A 27,887-nucleotide genomic window follows, 5' to 3' on the forward strand; every position below is an offset into this window, starting at 1 on the left:
ATTGCAGCCTATTTCTTCCTTGAGGCACCATATTGCGTTATTATCGGCCTAACCTTGACAATAATTTGCAGACGTCTGGGGTGTGTGTATTTAATAATAAAATACCCAAACACTTTCCACCATACAATATATTTTAACACAACAGTAGAACTGAACAAATTATTAATGTCATGTCACAGTGACACCAGAGGTAGGCCAGCTCAAGAGGAACCTAACCAACCTAACATGACCCCAGTAAAAGGTGCACGGTTTTCGAGTTATTATCGAAATAAAGATTTTTGGGGATACTCCCCTTTGTCTTGACATTTTTAGTAGCAGCATCGACTTGGAAAGCTCTTAATAACAGTTTTTTATGTGTATCGAATCGTGAATAGTTACTTCAGAAGTGCAGTGTGTTATTTTGTCAGTAACTACCGTAAAATGCTGAAAAACTCCACCGGTTTAGATTTTAGAGGGGGGAGGACGCTCCATTTTAATGAAAAATTGCACTTTAAAGTAGAATATTTCTCAAAAAAATCAATGATTAGCAAACCCCTAATGGTTTTAAAAGACCTATCCAATGATACCCCACACTATAGGGTTGAATGAGAAAAAAATCACCCTCACTTTACGTCTATGGGAGGTACCCAAAAAAAAGATTTTTTAGTTTTTATGGTACCATTTTGTCGGCATAGTTTACATATATATCCGTGCAAAGCTAAGCCGTGGACGGACGGACAGACAGACATGGCGAAACTACAAGGGTTCCGTTTTTGCTATTTTGGCTCCGGAACCATAAAAACATACGTATATGAAAATAAATAAGGTTGCATTGCATGTCCATTTAAATATCATACTGCTATGTACAAACGAAGAAAAAAAGTGCCTGAGTTATATTAAATGGTATTGATTATGGTTATGGACAATATTACGTAGCACAAAAATAAAATTATGTTTATTTAAACTCAATAATATACTTATTTCTCTTTTGCTAATCTATTACAGTACCAAGCATCCGTTCCGTATAAATATTTCTATGTGTACCGTAAACTGCTTCAACTTTGCCCTCTGGCCCCAACATTGCCTGATTCGATTTAGAGTCGATAACTTAGCACCCTTTAGGTTTTAAAACTTTTATCTACACGGGAATTATTATTACGGGGGATAAAAGTTTTAAACCTAAAGGGTGCTAAGTTATCGACTCTAAATCAACTCAGGCAATGTTGGGGCCAGAGGGCAAAGTTGAAGCAGTTTACGGTATTCGACCAAAAAGTTCCATTACTACCCTAAGGCTTAAAACATTATCATTCAAGTCAACATGATCAGCCTCATTTCTTGTTCTGATGGAACGTGGATGGAACTGACAAAAATGATAGAGCACTTGGTCGACCAACCTATACAAAAAAGTAGGTATTCATAAATCATAAAACTATCAAAGTTTTTATACATAAGATATAGATGTTTTTGTGATTCGGCACAATCACAAAACAGGTTGTGGTTATTTTAAAACATTTTTCACTGAAAGTATTTTGAACCACGCCTTAAATATTCACTTCTCCGAAGAAAATATTGAAACACCTCGAAATATTTTAAACTGACCTATCAAATGAAATTAATGATCAAACATAACCGTATAAGTAAAAAATGATTTGCAATTTTCCAGTACATTATCTACCGACATACATAATGTACAGTCGAATAAATTGAGTACCAGCTGGGCTACTACGAAACTCGAAACTCGAAGTTCGTGTCGTGCGGTCCCTCTGACACTTCTACTCTCTTCATACTATTTAATACGAGAGCGAGAGGGACGGTACGATACGAACTTCGAGTTTCGAGTTTCGTAGTAGCCCTCCAGTGGCGAAGCGTCCCTACAACCCTATTCCCATCGGCTTGCCCAATATTTACAAAATAGGACTACAGGACATACATGATTTATGAAAGATATATGCGATCTTAGCTTCGGCTTTACCACGAAAATATCTGACGCTACGCCACTGGTACCAGGGTAGAATAATCAATTTCACAATGATTTCCTTGTAAAAAGTTTGGGATATGCACGGGATACGTCATCATGATATTAGTAGCACAATGGTTCCACCCTGGGTCATGATTCAGCTTGTTGGACTGTACATGTGAAGTTAAATTAAAGCTTTAAAAAAACCGGCCAAGAGCGTGTCGGACACGCCCAAAATAGGGTTCCGTAGCCATTACGAAAAAATTAAGTCATATTTTTCTAAGAATTTCGTATTTTATACGGAACAGAGACAGACAGACAGACATGGCGAAACTATAAGGGTTCCGTTTTTGCCATTTTGGCTCCGGAACCCTAAAAAATGGTACTCTTTCAGTTACATTACACGCCATCGAATTTTTTTCACACTAATACAAAAATATGTACCTAATAAATTTCTTTAACATTGCCCTTACAGTTTACTGGTAAGCATGGCATTATAGGAGTTCCGTTTTTACCCTTTTTCACCTAGGGAACCCTAAGACATCTCCTGATCACTAACAAAAAATGAGCTTTAGCCATAAAAAAAACAACATTGGCGTGATAGCACTATCAAACAATTCACGTATTTTTTATAAGGTGCCAAAACGCAATTCCCTCGTTGATTTGTATGGCAACAGTGAGCCGTGACGTCACTAATTTGCCAGCTCAATCGACAACCTTTTTGCAACTTATTAAGTCAACAAAAAATGCAATTAATTCAAGACATATCTGCTTTTGAGAATTTAGAATTTTGGGATTATCACTGGAATTATTTTACTAAAAAAAGTCAAACCAACTAATAAAAAATAATTTTTGGCGATGTCACACTTACACACTTGTTACTTGACATTGAATTAAACAGGTTTTAAATGTTCGGGACGCAGTTCCACGCGTCAAGTTGATTTTAGTCGCCGACCTTGTAGCTATAGCCTTTGAGCCTGTACCTTCTTTTGACGTCACGGCGTTGCTTAACTGTCGACAAACATTCCTTAAAATAACTGGATAAAAAACGCATAAATATTTTCACTTAGGACCGGGCCAATCAACTATTTTACCGACACTTTGGGCGTCTCCTGCGTTACCAAAGTTGTCTCTGGCGTTACCAAAAAAGTCGTACTTCCAACAAGATATTTCACGGTTTAATAGGTTGAACTTACGTAGGATGGCATGTATTCATGTACACCATCTATTAAATTACAGAAAAAACATGTTTACTTACAAAAATCTGCAATTGTTTGAAAAATGTCGCGGACTTATTAGTGTCGGTAAAAAAGTTGATGGGCTCGACCACGTTTAAAGTCACTAAATTTTAAATATTCTATAATTAAGTCCTTTTTCAATTTTTATATCAAGTTGGTTTCCTATTATGGCAGTGCCTATAACGAATAAATATCAAATTAATAAATAACTATCATTAGATTTTGCACTACTCCCATCGCCTTTTACTTAGCTTAAAATTATTAAGGTAAACGTCCAATGTTCGACACGCTGCCCATTAGACGACACCCTGCTGTCATCTCTATTGCTAATGGCATAAATATTAAAGATGCCAACTATCGGGGACAGCGACGATTACTCGTACGTTTACCTTACTAAACTAATTAATTGAGCACTTCAAACTTCTTACAAATGCAAGTTCGCGTGTATACTCAAATATTTCGCGCTATTAGTTATAAATAGCGCGAATAAATTACCACTTATTCACCTTTTCTAAATATTTAACTAAAATATTAACTTTCAGGAATACTAGTAGTCCCGTTGCCGTTGCCGTCATATAGTAATAAATATTCCAATATCTTCGGGAACAACAATTCAGGTATCTTGTTTGCTATTACCATGTCTAAATGGTTCCATAATGGGTCTTCTATCATTACGAACTCCTTAACATTAGGCAATCTGTCTATTGTCCACTTAACGTCTGAATAATCCACTATTCCATCGTTTTTGCCTTGTAATATTACTACTGGGATAGACACAGCAGATAAATTGAAGTCTGGTGGGTCACCACCGTATATCTCCATGTTCTTTTCGTGTCCATAATCAAATTTGCAATACCTTTCGCCGTTGACACTCTGTCCGTATCGAGCTAGATTCTTCAAGGAAGTCCCTGCAGGGAAATGCTCCAATGCTTCTTTCAAAGAATCTATCGAAATGGATCCCGGATGCGACGCGTCTAGGTAGGCTATGAATGCTTCACAAAATTCAGGTTTATGTTGACACACAGTTTTGAACACATCCGCGAAGCCTTTCCAAGCAAACTCCCAAAATCCAAAGGTGTGTAACAATTTTTCGTGATCCCTTATAATAGTTGTTATCTGCCTGAATACAATGGATTTGGCATTAGTATGCCTCGTCGCAGGTGCCAAACCGATAAGAACTTTAGCTTTCTCACAATACCCAGGCCTTTCGGAGCACATCACAAAGAAACTTCCCGCTCCTTGCGAGATCCCGACATAGTTAAGTTTTTCTGCTCCTGTGTAGTTCAAAACATAGTCGATGGTTGCCGGCACGTCATGTAGGCCTATTTCGTCGACGGAGAAATCCCAAAATTCCTTATCGCTGTCAGGATTTAGCGTGGTGTGCCTTCTGCCGTAATAAGTGCCTCTTGCGTTACCAACCCAAAGGTCGAAGCAAGCATCCGATAAGAGAAAAGGAAGTCCAGCTTTAACGCCTGCGTCCAGAAAACAGTCGGCACTGGCTAAAAGTCCATTCATCAGCAAAACCGGCGTTTTTGTTTTCCCCTTGGTACAGTTTGCAGCTTCGGTTATCCTGAATATTGTCAATAAATATCCATCTTCAGTTTGTACGGTATGGTGCTCGCTTTGGTATCCATGTTTGATTATAATTTGCGTAAAATTTAAATCTTCACGTCCCGTGGCAAGTCTGTAGACGTTCCGTATGGTTGAAAACGTCGAGATAAGGCCCAAACCGAACACGAAAGCTACCGTCCAGCTCAATGCCATGGCGGAGTCGTACTAAGCTAAAATACTTTTGAAATGATACTTGTTATCGATGTTAAGTAAGACTATAACTAATCTCGGGGACTTTTCGAGCGTGGAGATTTATTTTTTAATGAACAAAATTGTTCTGTTCGGATTTTTTTACAACTTGTTGTTATTTTGCCTTTCAAAGGTCACAGTAACAATTTAATAATTAAGAAAGTCAAAGTCATTTAACTAGCAAAAATGTAGGTATAATTGTAAAATTTTAGTTTTATTTTTTTGTAGAATTTAAGACATATAAGTATAACTTCGATGACCAAGCTTCACTCGTACTGAAACTCAAAAACACGTTTCACAGAAATTATTAAGATCAAGCTAGACGAATGCTCCCCGAAAACACCAAGCAGTACCTAGATTTCATCGGAATCGGTCGAGCCGTTTCCAAGATCCCCGAAATGAATATGCAAGAATTGCTATCCCAGTAATATTGTTAATGCAAATCAAATTGCATGCAAAGCAAAATGCAAATTGTAAATCATTAACGTTAATGATAAAGAGGTTGCAATGTGCATAATCTCTTTTGCGACTAAATTATCTTGTATGGGTACACCATATCCTTTATTTTTCCATTTTCTAGTATGAAGTACCAACTGGATTATTTTGAAAAAAATATATATTGTAGGCCTTTATATAAGCAACTACCTAACTCCACACACACTACACTGCCTGCACTGTGTGACTACACTGTTGGTGTCGCTCTTCTAGAAAGCAAGAAACAAAATACTGACGTTTTATTTCCTGAATTTATCCAAGTTTTTTTTTAGAAAAACAAAATATTATTTAAATAATATGTGAGTCTCAATACATAAATTACTGTAATAAAAGATTACGTAGCTCGCATTAGCCAATGAGGAAAAAAAAACATTTTTGTGAAAAGTTAAAAAAAAAACATATCTCAGAAAATAAGAAAGATAGGAAGCTGAAACTTACAGGAAATAATACTTGTCATGAGGGCTCTTATTAAAAAAAAATACAGTGAACGTTTGGTGAAAGGGCCGCTTTTCCATGCAAACACGGCTACGCTCTTTCATGACTCTACGAGTAAGAACGGGTTGACCGATTCGCTAATTTTTTAGGGTTCCGGAGCCAAAATGGCAAAAACGGAACCCTTATAGTTTCGCCATGTCTGTCTGTCCGTGCGTCCACGGCTTTGCTCAGGGACTATCAATGTTAGAAAGCTGTAATTTTGCACGGATATTTAAGTAAACTATGCCGACAAAATGGTACAATAAAAAAAATAAAAATTTTTAGGGTACCTTACGTAGACGCAAAATGGGATGATTTTTTTTTCTCATTCAACCCTATAGTGTGGGGTATCGTTGGATAGATCTTTAGATTTTTCGATTCATTGATTTTTTTGCGAAATATTTAACTTTAAAGTGCAAATTTTCATTAAAATCGAGCGTCCCCCCCTCTAAAATGTAAACCGGTGGATGGAAAATTTTGAAAAATTCAGGATGGTAGTAAGTATATCAAACTTTTAAGGAAAGCTATAACGGCTAAGTTTGCTTGAGAAATATTAGTAGTTTTACTCTTAAATAGCAGCCTAAGGTATAAAATATACCTAAACTTGTAAAATTCCGTATAAAATACGAAATCCGTAGAAAACTATTAGGTACTTAATTTTTTCGTACCTAATGGCTACGGAACCCTATTTTGGGCGTGTCCGACTTGCTCTTGGCCGGTTTTTGTTGTGTTTGTTATTGTCAGGAGAAGGTTTTTATGGAAGAAAATATAGAAAAAATCAACGGGGTGAAGCCGCGAGTAACAGCTATAGTTAGTAATAAATTTTCCACAGCTAATGAAAAACTTCAGTGTTTTTAATAAGCAGGAAGATTGAACTTGTCTCACAAAAATCTTAGGTATGGTCACCCTATTGAAAAGGACAACTATGTATCAAAATAAAATCACATTTTAAGTTTTGTATGAGAAATGGAAGTTCGTTATTGTTGTTTTCCGTTAAGTAAATTTTATTTTAACCAAACCTAATTATCAGCATCGTAATGGCTGCTCCCATTTAAATTGCAAAGTTGCGTTATAATTTGTAGTGCTGCTTATAGATTAGACTCTTAAAATAAGCAGTTGAAAGTTGTTCAAAATTGGAGTCCAACTCATCATACGTAATACAAGTGTCAAGGACGCTTACCTCGAAATCATATTTCTCAATAACTTACTTCATCATCATCATCACCATCATCATCATCGGCCAGGTCATATAAATGATGTCATCTATCATCATTCCACCCCACCCTCTATATAGGTCCCACTGGTGGGCACAGGCCTCCTCTCTAAATTATGTACAAGGTGGTAAATTAAATACCTGTTCAGAATCGAGAACAGGATCGATTATGTTATACTACAAGGTTACATTTTTTTGCTCGACTGCCCGTGTAGATAAACAGAGTCTACGTTTTCCAGAAGCGCAGCGTAGGACGTCCACCTACAAGATCGACGGATTGCCTGGTTAGGGGGTCTATGGGGGAGGCCTATGTCCAACAGTGGTCGTCCTACGGCTCAGATGATGATGATGATGACTTTTCCAGAAAAGCCGTGGTGGCCTAGCGGTTTGACCTGTTGCCTCTCAAGCAGCGAGTCGTGGGTTCGATCTCCGGGCTCGCACCTCTGAGTTTTTCGGATTTGGCTTTGTTCATATTTTACCAATGTACCCTGATTCAAAAAACATTTTGAGGGATAGGGTTTTTTTAACACTTTTGTCCTATTCTGATCCAAAAATGTTCTCGAAAGGGTCTGCGACCCACCGAACATCTCTCCGTGTACCTCGTCTGCGCAACCAAGACCACTATGACAAGAGTGTCCGACTAAGAATAATTATTATTATTTTTAATTTATGACGGTGGAAGCAGTCTACACTTCCACTGAACGTAGATTATAGTTAGAGTTTAGTTTTGTAACTAAGGGACCCCATACATCCCTGTATTATTATTATTATTATTTTGTATTTTCTTTTATTTCATTGTATACTGTAGTTTTTAAGTATTTTATTTGTAATTATTTTATGTTGAAAAAATGACTTTCTGCCAAGTTTCTTGCGGCGCATTCTTCTTGGCAATGATGGTCTTTCCGAAAGCGCTGGTAGTTTTAAAAAATGACGTGTAAAAGTGCCCATTGCGGCCTATTTACTGAATAAATGATTTTGATTTTTTTTTTGATTTTAGATTATAGCCAAAAATATGTTTGAACTTTGTTTGACCTTTCTAAGGGATAAATCCCTTTACATTAAAAGTAAATCCATTAGCTTGAGCGTTAAAATCTCAATTTGTATGGAAACACGAAAATCGCCAGAGCCGCTGTGCCGCAAGAACGCGATCGAGACGTATTTTGTAACCGAAAACTTACACTAAGGGTACGACGGTCGTTCTCGCTCGCCGTGCGCTATGACCATCCGCTAGAGGGTGGGAAGGACCAATCCCGAACATTCACGAACACGGAATTAAGACGCCGCGGGCGACGTGCGTCATATTACGTCAAAAACTTAACACTTGTAGAAAAAAATACTGTAATCATTTAGTTTTTATTATTTGCTGTCGTACTTTATCTACTTATTTCTAACAATACTTTGTTAAGTATGAATATTTCTACTGTTCTTGTAAAGTTGTATTAATGTTTTTATTTAAATTTTAATAAATAATAATTTGATCGATGCCAACTATTTTGCACGACAGTAGAAAAAACATTATTGCTTTCGTCATTTAGATCGGGCAGATTATTTGATTAATGAATTTCGTCATCATCATTATACCAACATGTTAAATCAGTGTACCTGTCCTGATTTTAAATGATGTCAACCTGTTTATCATATTAATTATTTTTTTGTTAATTACCATAATGAGCTCTGGAATGAACTGTCGCCTGCAGTATTCTCGGACCGACATGACTTTCAAGCCTTCAAGAAAAGAGCGTACTCCTACCTAAAAGGCCGGCAACGCACTAATGACCCTTCTGGTGTTGCAGGTGTCCATGGGCGATTGCTTACCATCAGACGATCCGTTTGCTCGTTTTCCCCCTATTCCATAAAAAATTGCAATTAAATGAACTGAATTACCTAGATGTACTTCGCTTTTGCACTTTGTACTTGTATGATATGTCATTTCATATTACACTGTTGAACATTAATGTTATTATACATCAACATAGGACTTATAAATTGTAAGTACATTAAAATAGGAGTGGTATGCAATTATGCATGAGTCATTAAGTATTCGAAATAAATGAGTTAATTATTATTATTAAACATTTTTTACTTTGACTTCGTTCCCATCATCTTATACTGACTTTGATAACAATGAGACCACCTATAAAACATACTCTTCTGAAACAAAAATAGTAAATTGATCTAGACGTCTTAGAAAAATCAAGGAGCATACATCAAAAAAATCTGACAAAATAGGAACCCGTTCCATTTATTAAAGTTAAAAAATGAATATAATACAATGGCAGCTACAAAACATGCAAGAAATAAAACACCGTGTACATTAAACATTAAAACCAAATTAAACAATAAACTAATCGATTGCAAATTCCTCATTTCTACATTAACGAAGTCATAAGCTAATGAGGTCTGTAATTAATCTGCAAAATAAAAAGGGGGAGTGAAATTAGAAATTGCATCATTCACTAGCTTCCAGTGCTATTCGCAAGACTGACAACATGTCTGAGTCCAGTGAAACAAGCCGTGTATCAGCGAAAGCTATGGTATCCCCCTGGGCGATACTCGATAGCTGCGAAATTGTAAGTACTTAGCTATTTCTTTTTCTAAATCGCAACACTTGGTTGGTTGGTGATCGGAGCAAACCTTCATGACAACTTCCTTGGGAAAATAGTGTGGTGGTATCTCTTTGCCTTCCACACCGCAGAGCTGGAGTCCAAAATTCGCTATCCGTTCATTTCGCAACTTTTCATTTCGCAAACTCTAAAACTGTAAATATTTATGGATTTATTTCAAGGCCATTGTGTAGAACCCTTTGGGTTAGGTTAGGTTTTATAAAAAATCCTGAAATATTTACAGTTTCAGAAATATTATAACAGTTGCGAAATGAAGGAATTTACTTTAGCATACATATACACCGTTACCATTCGGTATTTATTTTGTCGTATCAAACGTATCATGTTGATTGTACTCAAATACCTGTAATTTATAAACCAATTTGATTTTTTATTGACATTCATAAGTGCTTGTTATAGCGTAAATTTTTATTTTAAGTTATTTCCACAACAATACAGGTGCAACTAAAAAAAAAGTATATTAGGTACAATAAAATTAAATAAGCTAAAACTATAATAAATCTAAAAATGGACCCTGCGGTATGGTACCAAAGATGCTGGCAGCATTTCCCCGCTGGATCGCAAGATTTGATTTGATTTTATTTTTATGTTGGCAAGCACATATTTTCAATTAGGTCCTACTGTCACCAAATCACATTCTAATGAGCTGATCCTGGATTAATCAAGAGAAGCCTTCAAATATTGTAGCCACACTCAAAGTGATTTTGGGTACATTTTGTAGTAGCTCGTGCATTTGCTTTCGAAAAACAAAGACTTTTAAATACGTTCTCTGTAGTCAGCAGCAAAACAAACAAATTCCTTTTATTATCCACAATGGCACAATGGCTTACCATCATGTTTTTTTTTTCAGGTAGAAAAGTGGCTAGCTGATAATGTCATATACTTAAAAAGCTTTCCACCGGAGCATTACGCAATGGTCAGGTTACAGGATATTAAAGACAGTGAACAAAACAGCCGAAGCTTGAAACCTCTACCAATGCATCTCTACGTCAACCTACCTGACACGACTAATGTAGCATTGTCGCCAGACACAACATCAGTACAGATACCAAAACGAAGCGCTTACGGAAAATGGTTAAGGAGAAAAGCTGAAATGAATGCGATAGGACAACCAGAAACTTCTGCTGCCAATCATACAGATTGTACCCAGAAACCAGAAAAATCCGCAACTACAAGTGACAATACATCCCAAACTACAAATGGACCAGTGACAAAGATAGCTAAACAGCGTGAAGAGTAAAGCAGTTGATTTTATTCATAAAACCCAATTAAAAAAACACTATACAGGATAGAAAACGAAGGGAAGAGAAACTACTTACGTATTGTTTTAAAACTGTACCTACCTTAGGCCCTGGTCGTTCTGACACACCAACAAATGCGGGTAGTGGCCCGTCGCCCGCGGCTTAATAATGCCGTGTTCGTGAGTGTTCGGATTTGGTCCTTCTCACCCATCAGCGGATGGACTTATAGCAAGAACGACCAGTTCCGAATATTTACGAACACGGCAAAGACGCCGCGGGCGACGGCCCACTACCGGCCTTTGGTGACGGGTCAGAACGACCAGGACCTTAGTCGTATTACGTCAAAAACGTACAACTTGTAAAAAAAAACTGTACCTACTCATTTAGCTTTTAATTATTCTCTTTTGTCTACTTATTATTCTCTTTTATCTACTTATTTCATACTATACTTTGTTAAGTAGGAATATTTATGCTGTATTTCTTTACTTAAAATTAAAATAAAACATTATCGTCAATAATTGACTGTTCAATTAGTGATCGTACCTACTTACCTCTACCCGTCCTGAGTTTTTCATAATGATGGTTTTTTGCTAATTAACATGCAATTAAATGAAGTGACTTACCTAGACGTATTTCTGTTTCGCACTTTGTTATGACGTAGGTACTATTGTGTCGTGTAGTATTACACTGTTGCACATTAATTGTACACTAACATAGGACTGATAATAATTTATAGTTATTAATTAACTGTACATCATGGCTTAATAATACCCCCTAGTACCTAATAACGAACCCTAGTTAAAATCTATATAAAACACCATTTATAACTCAAGAACGGCTGGACCAATTTTTATGATTTTTGTATTTGTCTTCGTCAGGAATAGGATATAATAAGTATTAAAAACATTGGAAAATTGTCGAAAACATAAAATAAAAGAAAAACATTTTACCATACAAAATGTTCATGAGTTTCGTAACTGTCAAACATTTAATATACATCCCGTCGATACGGTAAACTCTCCCCTCAAATTAAAGAACGTATTTAAGTAAATTGGACCCGCTAGATGGCGCTGTTGTTAGTGTGTTATCATAATTTTAATGTACTTAGTGTTTTTTCGGGCAGGACTACGTCTGCCGGGTCCGGTAGTACTTACATAAATTAAAACCGGCCAAGAGCGTGTCGGACACGCCCGAAATAGGGTTCCGTAGCCATTACGAAAAAATTAAGTACTTACTTAATATTTTTCTAAGGATTTCGTATTTATAAAATATTCCAAGTTTAGGTATATTTTATACCTTAGGCTGCTATTTACTCTTAAACTAATAATAATTCTCAAGTAAACTAAACCGTTATAGTTTTTCTTGTAAGTTTGATATACTTACTACCATCCTGAATTTTTTCAAAATTTTCCACTCACCGGTTTAGATTTTAGAGAGGGGGGGGGGACGCTCGATTTTAATGAAAATTTTCACTTTAAAGTTGAATATTTTTCAAACAAATCATAAGTGATTTCATTGTGATTTTAGATTAAGATCGAAAAATCGTTTTAGCAACCCCTAATGGTTTTAAAAGACCTATCCAACGATACCCCACACTACAAGGTTGGATGAGAAAAAAAAAGAATTAATATTTCTGTAAAAACAAGATTTAAAGGCAGTTTTATTCTGAGTTGAGGTAAGTAACCTCTTTGCCTGAACCTGCACCTACCATTGTATGTGGTGCCACAAATGTAATAAGAATAATATTGCAGCCCTTGGGCTTTAATGCCAGGAGAGTTATGTTAGGTTATCCTTGCCTACCTCTATACCACGAAGTGCAAAACTCGAACTTCGTATGTTGCGGTCCCGCTGACGCTTATGTCATTTAATACGCCAGTGAAAGGGACGGTGCGATCGATACGAACTTCGATTTGCGAGTTTTGTAGTAGCTCATCTACTGTTAGGACGCTGCTTATGAGCAAGTATCTATGATGAAAAATATCTTTTCACTTCTCATGCTCTTAAAATGTTACTTTAGTCTCTGCATATCGGGACTAAAGCTCCTTTTTAGGGTTCCGTAGCCAAAATGGCAAAAACAGAACCCTTATAGTTTCGCCATGTCTGTCTGGTCCGTCCGCGGCTTTGCTCAGGGATTATCAATGCTAGAAAGCTGTAATTTTGCACGAATATATATGTTAACTATGCCAACAAAATGGTACAATAAATTCAAAAAAAATTTTTTTAGGGTACCTCCCGTAGACGTAAAGTGGGGGTGATTTTTTTTTCTCATCCAACCTTGTAGTGTGGGGTATCGTTGGATAGGTCTTTTAAAATCATTAGGGGGTTGCCAAAACAATTTTTCGATTCAGTGATTTGTTTGCAAAATATTCAACTTTAAAGTGCAAATTTTCATTAAAATCGAGCGTCCCCCCCTCTAAAATCTAAACCGGCGGGTGGAAAAATTTGAAAAAATTCAGGATGGTAGTAAGTATAACAAACTTATAAGGAAAACTATAACGGTTAAGTTTACTTCAGAATTATTAGTACTTTAAGAGTAAATAGCAGCCTAAGGTATAAAATATACCTAAACTTGGAATATTTCGTACAAAATACGAAATCCTTAGAAAAATATAACTTATTTTTTTCGTACCTAATGGCTACGGAACCCTATTCGGGCGTGTCCGACACGCTCTTGGCCGGTTTTTATTCTCTAGGGATTAAAGTTTTTTTTTTATTTACGTTAGAAACCCCTCTAATCAGCCAAGACTGTGTTTGTGAATGGAGTATTCTTAGGGCGTGGAAATAACCTCAAAATGCCAAATGTGCAAAAATATTAAAAAAAACACGATTTAGTTTCGTGAAACACAATTAATGAAAACTAATATAAATCTATTAATTTACAGTAAGGATTAATTCATTTTATTATGCATAGTCCAATTAGTTTTAAAATAGTTTTCAATTTTTAAACTGTTGGCTAAATATGCAAGCATTTAAAACGTCACTTCATAAACAATAAACGAAAAGAAAAAACCGCGCAATTTTGAACAGATGGCCTGTCCTTTAGTCGAGCGTATACGTTTTTAAAAAGTAATATTGTAATTTTGAACAGAACATTGTTTTTTTTCCTCGCATTCAAAGTGAAAAGTAGAGTGTTTAACGTGAGACTAAACAACCATAATGCCACTCGAACTATAGCCACCCTCGCTCTGCTCGGGTCATTATAGCTTGTTGAAAAATCTACTATTATATATTACGAGTATAATTCGAGATGAAATGAGAACCTCCTTCTTTCTTTGAAGGTGGTTAAAAAGATAACAAAGGTGGAAACATGATCGCAGCCACAAAACACGCATAAAGTAAACACTTTCTTTTGCAATACTTAATTAAATACCAGATTAACAAATGCAATTAACTAATCGATTGTGTTTGTTGCATTCATGAAATGAGTAATTAAACTATGTAATAAAAAAGGTGAAAAATCAAAAATAATGCCATTCGCTCCTAGCTTCCAGTGGTAATCGCAACTGTCAAAATGTCTAAGTCCAATAAAATAGTAGTTCATGTACCAGACGATTATATCGCCCGAAGCTGTGAAATTGTAAGTACCTTGCACTTATTAATAGTAATAAAATCATTTGTTTCAGATCACAAGAATCCTTACTTATCATGTTATGTTGTGCTAATGTTATAATGTATGTTATAATTCCCAGTTATGGGTCCCGACTGTTGAAGTACAAGACAACTTGACCTGTTTCCTCCTTTTATTTTAAGTATACTTAAAGTGTTTTTAAGGCAATCAGGTTTTCCAATTCATACTTTTTTGATGTTCCTGTGAAAATGGTAACTTAAAAGTGTTATAATATCTATAATATTTGGAACAGTCTAATTATAATCTTTCATTTAATATCCATATTATTACAATAAAGAGCCAAGAGCGTGTCGGACACGCCCGAAATAGGGTTCCGTAGCCATTATGATAAATTAAGTAATATTTTTCTAAGGATTTTGTATTTTGTACGGAATATTCCAAGTTTAGGTATATTTTATACCTCAGGCCGCTATTTACTCTTAAACTACTAATAATTCTCAAGAAAACAACCGTTATAGTTTTCCTTAAAAGTTTGATATACTTACTACCAACTTGTTTTTTTTTTAATTTTAGTGGGGGGACGCTCGATTTTAATGAAAATTTGCACTTTAAAGTTGAATATATTGCTAACTAATCACTGAATCGTAAAATCGTTCTAGCAACTCCCTAATGATTTTAAAATACCTATCCAACGATACCAGACTACAAGGTTGGAAGAGAAAAAAAAACACCCCCACTTTACGTCTATGGGAGGTACTCAAAAAAAATTACCATTTTACCATACCATTTTGTCGGCATAGTTTACATATATATACGTGCAAAATTACAGCTTTCGCGCATTCATAGTCCCTGAGCAAAGCCGCGGATGGACAGACAGACAGACAGACAAACAGACATGGCGAAACTATAAGGGTTCCGTTTTTGCCATTTAGGCTACGGAACCCTAAAAACCACGGCCACTGCAATGTGTGCTTTAGAGTTAGCAGCTAGACAAACAATCGCAAATTCTCAATAACTTCATATTTTCCAGGTCAACCGGTGGCTGGACAAGAACGAAAAGTACTTAAATAGCTTTCCACCTGAACATGACGAAATTACCAAGATCGAGGACTTCAGATTCAGTAGAAGAAACCGCCAATGGAATAGACCAGTGTTATCTTCATATCTGCCGACGAGCTCTGTCAGAGTGAGAGGTGACATAGTTACTTATACCAGAGCGCAATTAGGAGTACCAGGACCTTCGACCTCAAGCCATGCGTGTCAACAGACCTCCCCCGCAACGAAGCAACCCCAACAAGCTCCAACGGAATCTCCATCACTAGATACACGAAAATGCAAATGCAGTTGTATTTTTTTTTAATCGCAAAATTTGTTTACATGGAAAGAAATTAAGACTGTAAAGCAGACGTTTTCAACCGGTGCCGCATTGAAATTTTGAATAGTTATTTTAATAGTTCCAACGGAAGGCCAGTGTCGGCCGCAAGCTTGTCATGCTGAGTTGGAACCATTTCGTGACAAAATTCATCTCGATTTCCGTTTTTTCTTTGTTTTGTAAATGTTTCACGGATGTTTTTCTTACTTTATTTCTGTCTTTCTAATGATAGTACAATTTTTAACCATGTAGGTATTTTTTTACGGTGCTTTTTGGGGTTTCGTATGTACCTAAAGCTGTCAATATCCCTATTAATAAGCCTCCGCTGTCTGTTATGTTATACATATTATGAGCATACTGGAATCCACGCGCCAGTCCGACTCGCACTTGGCTATTTTTAATGTTGTGCCGTGAAACTTTTAGGTTGAAAACGCCTGCTGTAAAAGTCATTTGTTTAGACATAATTTTTATTATTACATTTCACATAATTGATTGTTAATTAACATGTATATTACCGGTTTTTCTACTCGTCAAAACAATTGTGAACAAATAATATAATACTAAAGCACTATAAACAACTTACTTGAATGACGTATGTAATTACTAATTACACACTAATAATGTATTAATTACCAGTGACTGCAATAATCACTCCAAGATTGATGAAAAAGATTGTGCATGTTATTTTGTACTTTACAATAATTAATACTAAAGTGAAATAAATAATGCCTGCGAATAAATATTTTCGTTTTCGTTCAAAACAAATAGTTTGGGTCTGTCTCTGTGTGTGTGTGTGTGTGTGTGTGTGTGTGTGTGTGTGTGTGTGTGTGTGTGTGTGTGTGTGTGTGTGTGTGTGTGTGTGTGTGCGCGCGCTAGCGTGAGTGTGTGTATTAAGTTACTGTGTTATATTAATAATGTTTTCCTTGTCTATAGGATAAGTTCATCGTGTTAATTGTTAAGAACTTTTTAGCTTCGAAAACAGAGTACTTAGGTACCTATTCTTCAAAACTATACCTATAGTCTTACACTAGTAAGGTTGTAGATTAGGGGGTACAATAATGCTGAGAAGCAATGTGCAAATTGGGTTTTGACAGCTGTTATAAGAATTTAGAATATTCTTTTTTGGAGTAGTGAGATACTCTTAAGATATTGTAGTTTGGTGAGTTAAGAATAACTTTGAGTACTGACAAAGCCACCCTTAAAAAGTAGAGTTTCCGAACACTACAGTCTATTCAATATAGGAATGGACAGAAGGAAAATAGGTTCTTTATAATGCAAGCTTTAGGAAGTCATTTACAAAATTGCATTTTTTAGTATACGGTCTAGACTTAATTCTAATTAAAATATCGAAGACGTCAATATTACTTTCAATGATTCATAAACTAACTGTTGCCCGCGACTACGTTCACGTAGAATCCGTTTATTGCTATCCCGCGGGAACTATGCAATTTTTGGGGATAAAAACTATGCTATGTCCTTCCCCAGGTCTTGTACTATCTGTATACCTACCCAATTTCACCTAAATAGGTTCAACGGTTAAGACGTGAAGCAGGTAACAAAAAACATACACTTACAAACTTTCGCAATTATAATTAATATTAGTGAGATTAACATTGCTAATCATAATCATAATTTAAAATCTGTAAAAAATAACCTATTTCGTTAAAAACAGAAACGTCTTCCTATAAAATACCTAAAGAGGCAGAGGTAAAGAACATTCTGCAAGAAACGGAACGTTTATAATATTGTTTACTTCTGAAATTTTTTGTACATTATATATAGTTTTTAATCGCCAGTTTGGATCAAAATGTGATGACCTTTAATCATATACGAATAGTTAACTTTTCACAACTAAAGCACTGCACCAAATTTGATGAAATTTGGAATTTAAAAAAGCTTGAGCTTCATAGCAGAAACTAGGAGTAGAATATTTTTAAACAGGGAAGACCGGATGAGTTCACAAAACACAGTTATTAAATTATTTATTTATAAATGTTTAGAACCCCTTCTTCTGTGACCTTCTAGAGTCCAATGTTATCCTGAATGTACTAGGTACTTGAGCGAAACAACCTATGGTACTACCTGATAGGCTTCTATCACTCCTTCTGGTTCGTGCTGAGGCACCGACTTCAAACTGGTAGGTTCTAGATTAAGGTTAAATAAAAAAAGGTTTATTATTTTTGGGTTTTCAGTTTTTTCGCTCGTTTAATTTTTGGTAACAAGCAAAGAATAACAAGTTTTTTTTATTGAATTGACAAAAACTACTTGTCCGATATTTTTAGAAAATCTGATGTACTAATTATATAGATTTAAGAATCGCCTATTATTGTGATAATTTGTTGAATCAGGCGTTACTTTGCTGAGGTTCAAATCAATGAACTATGAAGTCGGTTAAATTACAATGCTCACCCGCGACCTTATGATAGCTACGTTTAGGCAAGAAATGTGTATTTATGCAGAGACTCAAATGATCAGATGTTGTCTAACATCTGGTAGCATGGTGAACGGTAGTGTTGCTCTGAAGATGAGCTCTGGTAGAGTTACAAACGCGTCAGTGTAGTGTGGCGGTGGTGACAGATGGGTTTGTGATTTGTGTATGTTCTTACAGTGTGAAGGTGGAGGAACTGCATGAACACATCTTGAATAAAGAAGCTATCATAAGGTCGCGGGTGCGCAAAGTAATTGCTTCAGTTCATTGATATGGACCTCCGCAAACTAACACCAAATTCAGTTAATTATCTAACCTATGGTTGTGACGTATACGGATTTAGTTTTAAAAGCATTATCAAAGGCTACAACTCAGACAAAAAACTAAAAGCAAATGTGCCACAATCGAACCGCCGGCAGTTATATAGGCGACCAAATCTATTATCGTATAGTTCTTCTCACCAACGGCGCTGTTGCCGAAGCTTTACGACCTGACGCGTAAAGTTCAATATTAGATGCTTTAGGTGATTTCGGGAACAAGGAATGGTTTTCAGAATCAGGAAGTCGGCATCGCCAAGTCGGACACCCGTGGCCCGGGATGAATCAGTTACCGATCTATTCTGGTTGATATGTTGGGCCATATTTTGTAGCTTCGTATGTTCGGATTACGGTATTTCACTATATTTTGTTTATTTTATTAAATCATAGCTCGTCGATATGTGCTATCGAACTGAAAAACAATTTTTAAGCTACCTTTTTTTATTTTAAAAATGTATAATGTATTTAATATTGAAATTACAAATAATTAAATTACATGTCAATTAAAATAAACAAAATAAAATCAACCTAAACCTATAATATAACCTACAAACTAAGACCTAAACTACAACCTAAAAACCACCATTCCGCGTCGTACCCGGCTCAAAGGTGCCCATAATGCCAGCCGCATTTCCCCGCTGTATGGCCAGCGCCACCTGCTGAACCAGGTACGACCCGGAGCGGGGGTCGCAACCCCCATCCCGTAGCCTACGGCCCAGCTCCCACACCAAAGATTTCGCTTCAGCCCCCCCAAGGACCAGCCGTCTCGACCGCAAAAGGCACGAAGTCATACGTTGACTCCAAAGCTGAGTTCTTGAGGTGCTTAGATCGCGCGGCATTCTCAGCCGCGGCTCCAGCTGACCTCGACGTACAACCCAAGTGAGCTGGCGCGAAGGTACTCAGGCACGTCGCATCCCACAAGAGGCAACGTCCCCTCTGCCAAGGAACCAAAGTAAGCCCATCCGGCCTCTTGCCGTCACTTCGACTCAACCCCGGAGGCTCCAACACACAGGGCACATTCGCTACCTACCTTTATTATTTAAAACAGAGTTATGATTATAAAACGTAGAAGATTAAGTAGGCAAAGAATGAAGTATGTACAGTCTTACAAATTGAATCACGTCATGACCCAGGGTAGAACCTATTAATAATCAATTTCACTATGATTTCCTAGATAAACGTATGAGATGTCAACATGACATTAGTAGCACAAAGGTTCCACCCTGGATCACGATTCAATTTGTTTGACTGTACATGTATGTGACGTCAAAATTCAAATTCAAATTCAAAACATTTATTCAGTATATAGGCCGCAATGGGCACTTTTACACGTCATTTTTTAAACTACCAGCGCTCTCGGAAAGACCATCATTGCCAAGAAGAATGCGCCGCAGGAAACTTGGCAGAAAATCAGAACGCAAGTAGCGCTATATACTTACGCATACTGCGAGAAAAGCGTTTTAGAAAGGGACAAATATGTAGATTTTTCATAAAATTAATTTTGGGCTTTCATTCGGTATTCGTATCTGCTAATTTTCCGTCACTGCATTACGTTCATCATCCATCATCATCATCAGGAAGACGTTTACTGCTGGAGAAAGGCCTCGCCCTTAGAACGCTACATTGAACGACAACTCGCCACTTGTATCCATCCTTCCATCCATTGCCTGACACCGGTTGTTAATCTACATAAAAAAAAATAGCAATTTCAGCGTATTAGGTGTCCCAATGCTAAGCAAATCATCTCTATCCTTCGTACGATCCTACCAAGTTTGGTCGAAATTCAAAATACCCGCCATCTTTTTCTGAGTCTGCACCGGCTCCATTTCGTCAACCGACTTCAAAAAAAGGAGGAGGTTCTCAATTCGTCTGTATGTTTATTTTGTGTGTTTGTTACGCGATAAACTCCGCCAATGAGGGCTATCGCGAATGAATTCGCCGCTAGAGGCGCTAGTGTAGCGTGAGGTCTCCGAAATGTCAAATCTCATAGTTTTTGGGTGAGCTACGCGGGTTTATTTATAATTAGAATAATTTTGTGAATATTTTGCATTACCTGAAATTAATTATGGCAATTATGCGTTACGGGGCAATGAATGTCTATGTTTTGAGACAGTTTTGTCTTTCGGAAACTTTTGTCCTCCCTTTTTTTCCGAACAAAACGGGACTAAGCAACACTGTGGTTGCTGGATATTTTTATGGTAGGTACGGTTTTAAGGTGTATTAAATAGGATTTTAATCTAAACTTTGTTTTAACGCCCGTAATAACAGACTCTGAAAGCCACACTTAAAAACCTCACGCAACAGTGCGCCATCTAGTGAGACAAAAAACGATAGCCCTCATTGTGGGCCGAATTTCAAAATTATTATTCTGTTCTAAAGGACTAGGTACTTCCGAGGCGGTCGCATTGTCACCAAGTTAGGATCTAATGATGACTGTGCCCGCGTGGGAACTACTGCCCAAACCCTCTCATTCTGAGAGGAGGTCTGTGCAATCCTCAAATTTTAAAAGCAGAAAGCAAAGCCTATAGCGATTTTGGCATTTTTAACACCCAACCCCCACCAAGTCAAGTAGGTATTTACATTCAAAAAGTATCATTTGGTGAACTGGGCCTGATCAAGAAGACTGTACTCTGTTATTAAATAATATTATTATGCCGTGTTTTGTGCTTAATGGAATTGTTGTGAGATGCACTTTGGCTACAAATCACTAAAAACCATAAATAAACTTTTTAACAAGAAACAGAACAACTTCAAAAACCTTGAAAATAATTTTCTACTAGTTTGAAGTCGGTGCCTCAGCACGAGCCCAATATATAGTATGTAGGTGAGGGAGACGACTATAGTTCCACTCCTGCTGGCTCGTTAAAAAAAATTGTTTGGGTTGAATAGTTGCTAAAAACATCACGTGATTAATGGACGGCCCCAAAGACCATCGTTGCCAAGAAGAATGCGCCACAAAAAACCTGACAGTTTTTTTTCAAAATAAACTAAAATAAATAATTGCAAACAAATATATATCAACTAGCTTTTGCCCGCGGCTCCGCCCGCGTGGTATTCGGTTATAGCACGCTGTTTCCTCGGGAACTGTGCATTTTTCCGGGATAAAAAGTAGCCTATGTCACTCTCGGGCCCATAAACTATCTCTATGCCAAAAATCACGTCGATCCGTCGCTCCGTTACGGCGTGAAAGACGGACAAACATACAAACACACTTTCTCTTTTATAATATTAGTATGGATTACAGTATAAAAACAAGAAAAAATACGCTTAAAAAATACAGGGATGGATGGGGTCAATATAATTATAATGGAATGAGAGTTCCTCTTCCCATATAGTAGTAAACTGAAAGTAGTGTTGCAAACGATTGTGATTCCGTCCGAGTGCGTCAGATCATAAGGTCTCTGTACCCTTACTGTAAGTTTTCGATTGCAAAATACGTCTCGATCGCGTTCGCGTTAAAATTTTAATTAGTATGAAACACGAACATCGCAAACGTTCCGCTAGAGGCGGAAATTTACACTAAGGGCACTGGTGACAAAGGCCGAAGGTGTTTATTTACCATCAATGTACAGTCAAGGGCATAAATATATACATGTACGTTACCAAGACGTCAAAAATATCTATACACCTTTGTCACTAACGATAAGGTCGATGTACCTATACATATATTTAACGCTACTGCTGCATGTATATGTAGATATTTATACCCTTGACTGTACCACTACAGCCTGTGGTGTCATATTAATTAGCAATATAGTGTTTAATAGCCATCGACGAAAATAACCAGTCTCCGTAAGTATTTAGGTACCTACGAAACTCATAAGGAAAATACTTACGGAACTTTGTAGGATCACTTTGTTGACCGTCTGTAGTCAGTCTGTCATACTTTTATTAACCCCCGACGCAAAAAGAGGGGTGTTAAAAAGAGGGGTGGATAAGTTTGACCGCTATTTGCGTCTGTTTGTCTGTCAAATAATACATCAATACATCTGTATTATACTTATTTATTTATTCCCGATTCATTAACCCTGCCCTTTTTTCTAGTCCCCTAGTCATTAACCCTTCTAATGAAACAATTACAATTATATATAAATAATTAATAGGTTCCTACTGATAGCCAAATGATTAAATTAAAACAAAAACAATTCAATTCAGGCTCTATCACGTCTACATAAAATCCAAAATGGATTAGCGTAGGGCACGGCTTTGCTATAAGCTATAAGCTATATTTGACAGATTGAAATGGCGACTAGTCATCGCTCTGCATGCCAGCGCCGGCTAGCACAGGTGGCTGCGACAAGGTATGTAGTTTAACTGCGTGCAATCAAACAAACAATTAATTTCCCTCGTAAGTGTATGCGGGTTTCCTCACGATGTCTTCCGATGCTATAGGTCAGACGTTTTTAACCGGTGTGCCGCGTATATTTTCAGGTATGCCGTGATTGCCGCGAAGTGTATGCTGCAATGAAGTCATGACTAGCGATTTTTAACCCCCGATGCAAAAAGAGGGGTGTTATAAGTTTGACTGCTATGTGTGTCTGTTTGTCTGTCTGTGTGTCTTTCTGTGGCACCGTAGCTCTTAAACGGGTGGACCGATTTGAATGCGATTTTTTTATTTGAAAATGGTTCTTAGATTATGATTCATCAAAATCGGTTCAGCCGTTTTTGAGATATTGAACTTTGCAGTGACAGTCGGGGTTTTCCAAGTTTTTGTTGGTTAGGTTATTTACCGGATACATTTTGGTGTGTGCGCAGGAATTACACGATCTATCTTATCTTATCTTATCTTATCTTATCGTTAGGGGTCCTTGCGGATACACTTCGACCCGTAGGGATCTTTTGTGTAATTACCCCTCCTTCGCACTTACTCTATTGCCTTTATCACCTCGTCCATAAATTGGATGATTTGACGTAGCGGTAGTGCCTTAAAGTCTCCTGGTGCGGGGTATCCGTCGCCAAAGAGTCTCATTCTTGATCTGGCGAGGGCGTCACATTCACACATAATGTGTTCCATTGTTTCGTCTTCCTCGCCACATATTCTACAGACTTCATTGTCCTGTAGTCCCATCTTTACTAGTATGTGTTTAGTATTGAAGTGACCTGTGAATGCCCCGACGATATGTCGGAGTTGTTTCCTACTGAGTGTCCAGAGTTTTTTAGTCCAGCTTGTGCTGACATTTTCGATGAATCGTTTTGAATGCTTTAGACCTTCCAGTGTTTTCCACTCTTGTTGGTGTTTAAGTTTGGTGTGGTCGTTTATGCATTCTTCATGGTTCCCTGTGAGAGTCCCACATACGGCTCGGGCCCTATGTTTTTGTTCATTGACCCTTCCCTTGCTAGCTCATCTGCTTTTTCATTTCCGATGAAGCCTTTGTGTCCTGGGATCCAAACCAGTCTCACTCTATTGCGTCTGCCAAGCTTGTTTAGTGCTTGTACTCCATTATAGATCAGTCTTGAGTCAACCTTTGGCGATGTGAGCGCCTTTAGGGCTGCTTGACTGTCACTGAGTATATAGATGGTTTTTTCCCTTACCTTCCTATCTATATTCTCCTGTGCACAGGCGATAATTGCATACGTCTCTGCTTGAAAGACAGTTGCATAATTTCCCATGCTTACGCTACTGTTAAAGTCCTTGGCATGAATGCCGGCTCCTGTACCGGATTTCATTTTAGATCCATCCGTGTACCATGAATTTTCACTGCCTTCCGGCAGTGTCAGTCCTTCTGCCCATTCAGCCCTTGTGGGAACATGAACCTTGAAGTTCCTTCGGAATATGTACTTTGGTTGCATTTTGTCGCAACCCATCGCCATTATACTATCAAGGTATTCGTTTTGTTCCATTTTAGTGTGCTTTGTCCTTGGAGCGGAATCGTTCCACAGGCCGTACATTTTCATTCTGTGCAACGACTTCCGCGCTTCGGATTCTATAGCAATATGCAGTGGTGGTAAGTCCAGTAAGACTTCCATTGCTGCTGTCGGCGTTGTTTTGAACGCCCCTGTGATAGCCATGCAGGCCATTCTCTGGATTTTTGCCAGTAGATTCCTACATGTGCTTAGTTGTGCCCTAGGCCACCAGGCGAGGCACCCATACAGTATGATGGGTCTCACCATTATGGTGTAGATCCATCTCAGTACTTTTGGGTTCAGTCCCCATGTTTTTCCATATGCGGATCTACACATGCCAAAAACTCTCGTCGCTTTGGTCACTGTGTATTCCACCTGTTTTTTCCAGTTAAGTCGTTTATCAAGGATTATTCCAAGATATTTTACTTCATTGGAAAGTCTTAGTTCCCTGTCATACATTCTTAAAGTCTGTACGCTTTTTAGGTCCCTTTTTCTGGTAAATGGTATTACCACCGTTTTGCTCGGATTTATGGAGAGGTGATATTCTTTGCACCACCTCTCTACTTTGTTTAGAGCTACGTTCATGATTCCCGATACTGTGTTTGGGAATTTCCCATTGACAAGTATTACTAGGTCATCTGCATCTACACGATCTAACTCCTCCGTCTCCATTTTGCCAACGTACTTCCAGGCGGGGGGAGCGTCTTCACCCTTATATGTAGTTAGCGTTCGTAGCACAAAGCGGTTTGCTTCATCTTTCATAATGCGAAATGCTAAGGAATGGAATTCGCTCCCGTCGTCTGTTTTTCCGGATAAATACAATCTAGGGCTCTTTGGCGACGGATACCCCGCACCAGGAGACTTTAAGGCACTACCGCTACGTCAAATCATCCAATTTATGAACGAGGTGATAAAGGCAATAGAGTAAGTGCGAAGGAGGGGTAATTACACAAAAGATCCCTACGGGTCGAAGTGTATCCGCAAGGACCCCTAACGATAAGATAAGATAAGATCTAGGGCTCTTCAAGGCTAGAGTGAAGGCTGTTACTTAGTGGTGAGGCGTATTTACTGGAATAGGTTTTGGCTTGGACGCGTGAGTACGCCTTTCCGTCCGCGATTCTTTTAGCGTACGAGTACGGGGTAGAGTATGAGTACGGCGAATCACAACGTTCCACCAACTTGAAAACAAGCATTTATGTACACTTTTTAATTTAAAATTTAAAAAAAATTGCTTACAGTATTAAGTAAACCTGTATAAAGTATGAAGGGAAGTTTTTAGTCAGTATTAAAAATAAGCTAAAATTAAAAAATATATAAATGTGAAAACTGAACTGTGACGTGGAATTCGGTAGTTCGATATACGTAAAACTACTAAAACTAGAACGTGTATACGCAATCACGGGAGCGCATTTATGGGAATAATTTTGTTTACGCAATGACTCAATTGAGTTAAGTATTCGTAGATACTCGTGGACCCAGTCTTTGGATCTAGTCTTTTTGTGGACGCGTACTCGCAAGACTCAGTCCGCGTTTTGCCTAGTACGTCTCACCTCTACTGTTACTGCACCACTGAGATACACCTTAAGCTTCATCTGCACTTAACATCAGGTGAAAGAGCGGTCAGTTACATGTTAAAAAAAATGAACGAAGAGTGTGGCGTTAAAACTAAAAGGTTGAAAACGCCTTCTATAGCTAATGGTAAAAAAAATGCAAAAACTCACTTACACGTAAAAAAGCGCATTGAAATCGATACATTCGCTTGAGAGCTACGTAACGATGCCACAGACAGAAGTGACATTGGCGTAAAATTTATAATACCCTCTATACTTGGTTTGGATAGGTATTCAACTAAATGTAAACAAACTTCAGCTGCCGGATTTGGTACATTCAAGCGTGTCAGTACTTATCCGAATCCAAAAAGTAATGACATATTCGTGATAAAGTTTTCGTGATTAAGATTTTTCGTGATAAAGTCTATTCGTAGTAAAGCCTTTTCGTGATAAAGTATTTACTGGTAAAGTTTTCCTGAAAAGTCTTTCGTGATAAAGTCTATTCGTTATAAAGTTTTTCGTGATAAAGTCGTTCGTGAAAAAGTTTATCGTGAAGTAATACTAGATAGCGCCACATTCAAGGATTTTAAACGTTTTTCATTGTAATACAAACTAGACTACTGTATTTCATTTCAGTACAGAAATGTAAAATTTTAGATAGTTTAATGCGGGGATTTCAATATTTAAGACACCAATTGACGTTGTTTTGTTTACATTTAGTTAAAGACCTATCCAAACCAAACCAAGAGTTGCACTGGGGGCTGTGCTGGGGGTTAAAAAATAATCCTTATTATATATTGCCTTTGGATCAGTATCGTAAAATAACGGGTGCGTTGGGATATTTCTTGCCGTATTCAACCATTTTCATCATCATCATCGTCTCGACTTAAATATATACGAATAGGTCCAACCAGTGGGCATAGACTTCTCAGAATGACACAAGTTTCCTAAGTTTTCTTTTAGCGTGTGGCTGGTATATTTCAAACGTAATTTCGCACAGATTGTTATACTATTTTCATTGACGTACTTTTTTTCATAGCTTATAAGGTGTCCCACTGCAGGGCAAAAGCCTCCTCTTTCTTATTCCACTCGTCTCTACTCTTGGCCAGCTCTTGCCAATCTGACTGGAAACGGTCCAGGTCGTCCCGCCATCTCCTAGGTCTGCCTCTGCTCCGGTGCCCGTCGCATGGAACCCAATAGGTGATTACTTTGGCCCAGCGATCCGGATGCATGTGGCAGACGTGTCCCGCCCAGTCCCATTTTAATTTGGCGGTCTTCATTCCCACATCGACAATTTGATTTTGGAGCGCAGATCAGTGTTTCTGATTCTATAAGATCTCCGAACACCTAGAATACTCCGCTCCATAGCTCGCTGGCAAATCTTGAGCCTGGACTTCTGGGCCTCAGTCAAAGACCAGGTCTGAGCGCCGTAGGTTAGGATGGGCAGGATACACATATCGACGAGCTTGCGTTTCAGGGTTAAAGGAAGTTTTCCCTTAATTAGCACTCGCTTGACGTACTTAATGACTTTAAATTTTGTTGAGTCGACCGCAGGAAGTTAAAGTCATTGCCCGGACATCAAATATTGACTTAACCAATATTTGGCTGGACATGTAAAGTAAAATCGTCCAAAGAGTATTCAAGGTTGTCTTAGAAACTACTTTACTTAATACATTCGTGACGTGACCCTTAGAAACCATCATCAATCATCCTCCTCCCAGCCTATATATACTTTCCACTGCTGGGCAGAGGCCTCCTCTCAGAACGAGAGACCTTGAGCCGTAGTC

The 27,887-nt window shown here is 37.7% G+C and overlaps 3 protein-coding genes across 3 annotated transcripts; 1 reads left to right on the forward strand and 2 right to left on the reverse strand.

Moving 5' to 3' along the window:
* Window positions 1-391: 391 nt before the first annotated feature.
* Window positions 392-4,964, reverse strand: LOC141436995 (lipase 1-like). Its single transcript, XM_074100155.1, has one exon. The coding sequence runs from the start codon at window positions 4,936-4,938 to the stop codon at window positions 3,706-3,708; it is 1,233 nt and encodes a 410-aa protein (XP_073956256.1). The 5' UTR covers window positions 4,939-4,964; the 3' UTR covers window positions 392-3,705.
* Window positions 4,965-9,599: 4,635 nt separating this feature from the next.
* Window positions 9,600-11,600, forward strand: LOC141436960 (uncharacterized). Its single transcript, XM_074100109.1, has 2 exons — window positions 9,600-9,726; window positions 10,631-11,600. Exons 1-2 carry the CDS (start codon window positions 9,646-9,648, stop codon window positions 11,018-11,020), a joined length of 471 nt encoding a protein of 156 aa, XP_073956210.1. The 5' UTR covers window positions 9,600-9,645; the 3' UTR covers window positions 11,021-11,600.
* Window positions 11,601-23,962: 12,362 nt separating this feature from the next.
* LOC141437138 (uncharacterized) lies at window positions 23,963-24,724 on the reverse strand. Its single transcript, XM_074100401.1, has one exon. The coding sequence runs from the start codon at window positions 24,722-24,724 to the stop codon at window positions 23,963-23,965; it is 762 nt and encodes a 253-aa protein (XP_073956502.1).
* Window positions 24,725-27,887: the final 3,163 nt, after the last annotated feature.

This window comes from Choristoneura fumiferana, chromosome 17 (assembly GCF_025370935.1).
Source record: "Choristoneura fumiferana chromosome 17, NRCan_CFum_1, whole genome shotgun sequence".
In the NCBI taxonomy this organism is placed as follows: Eukaryota; Metazoa; Arthropoda; class Insecta; order Lepidoptera; family Tortricidae; genus Choristoneura; species Choristoneura fumiferana.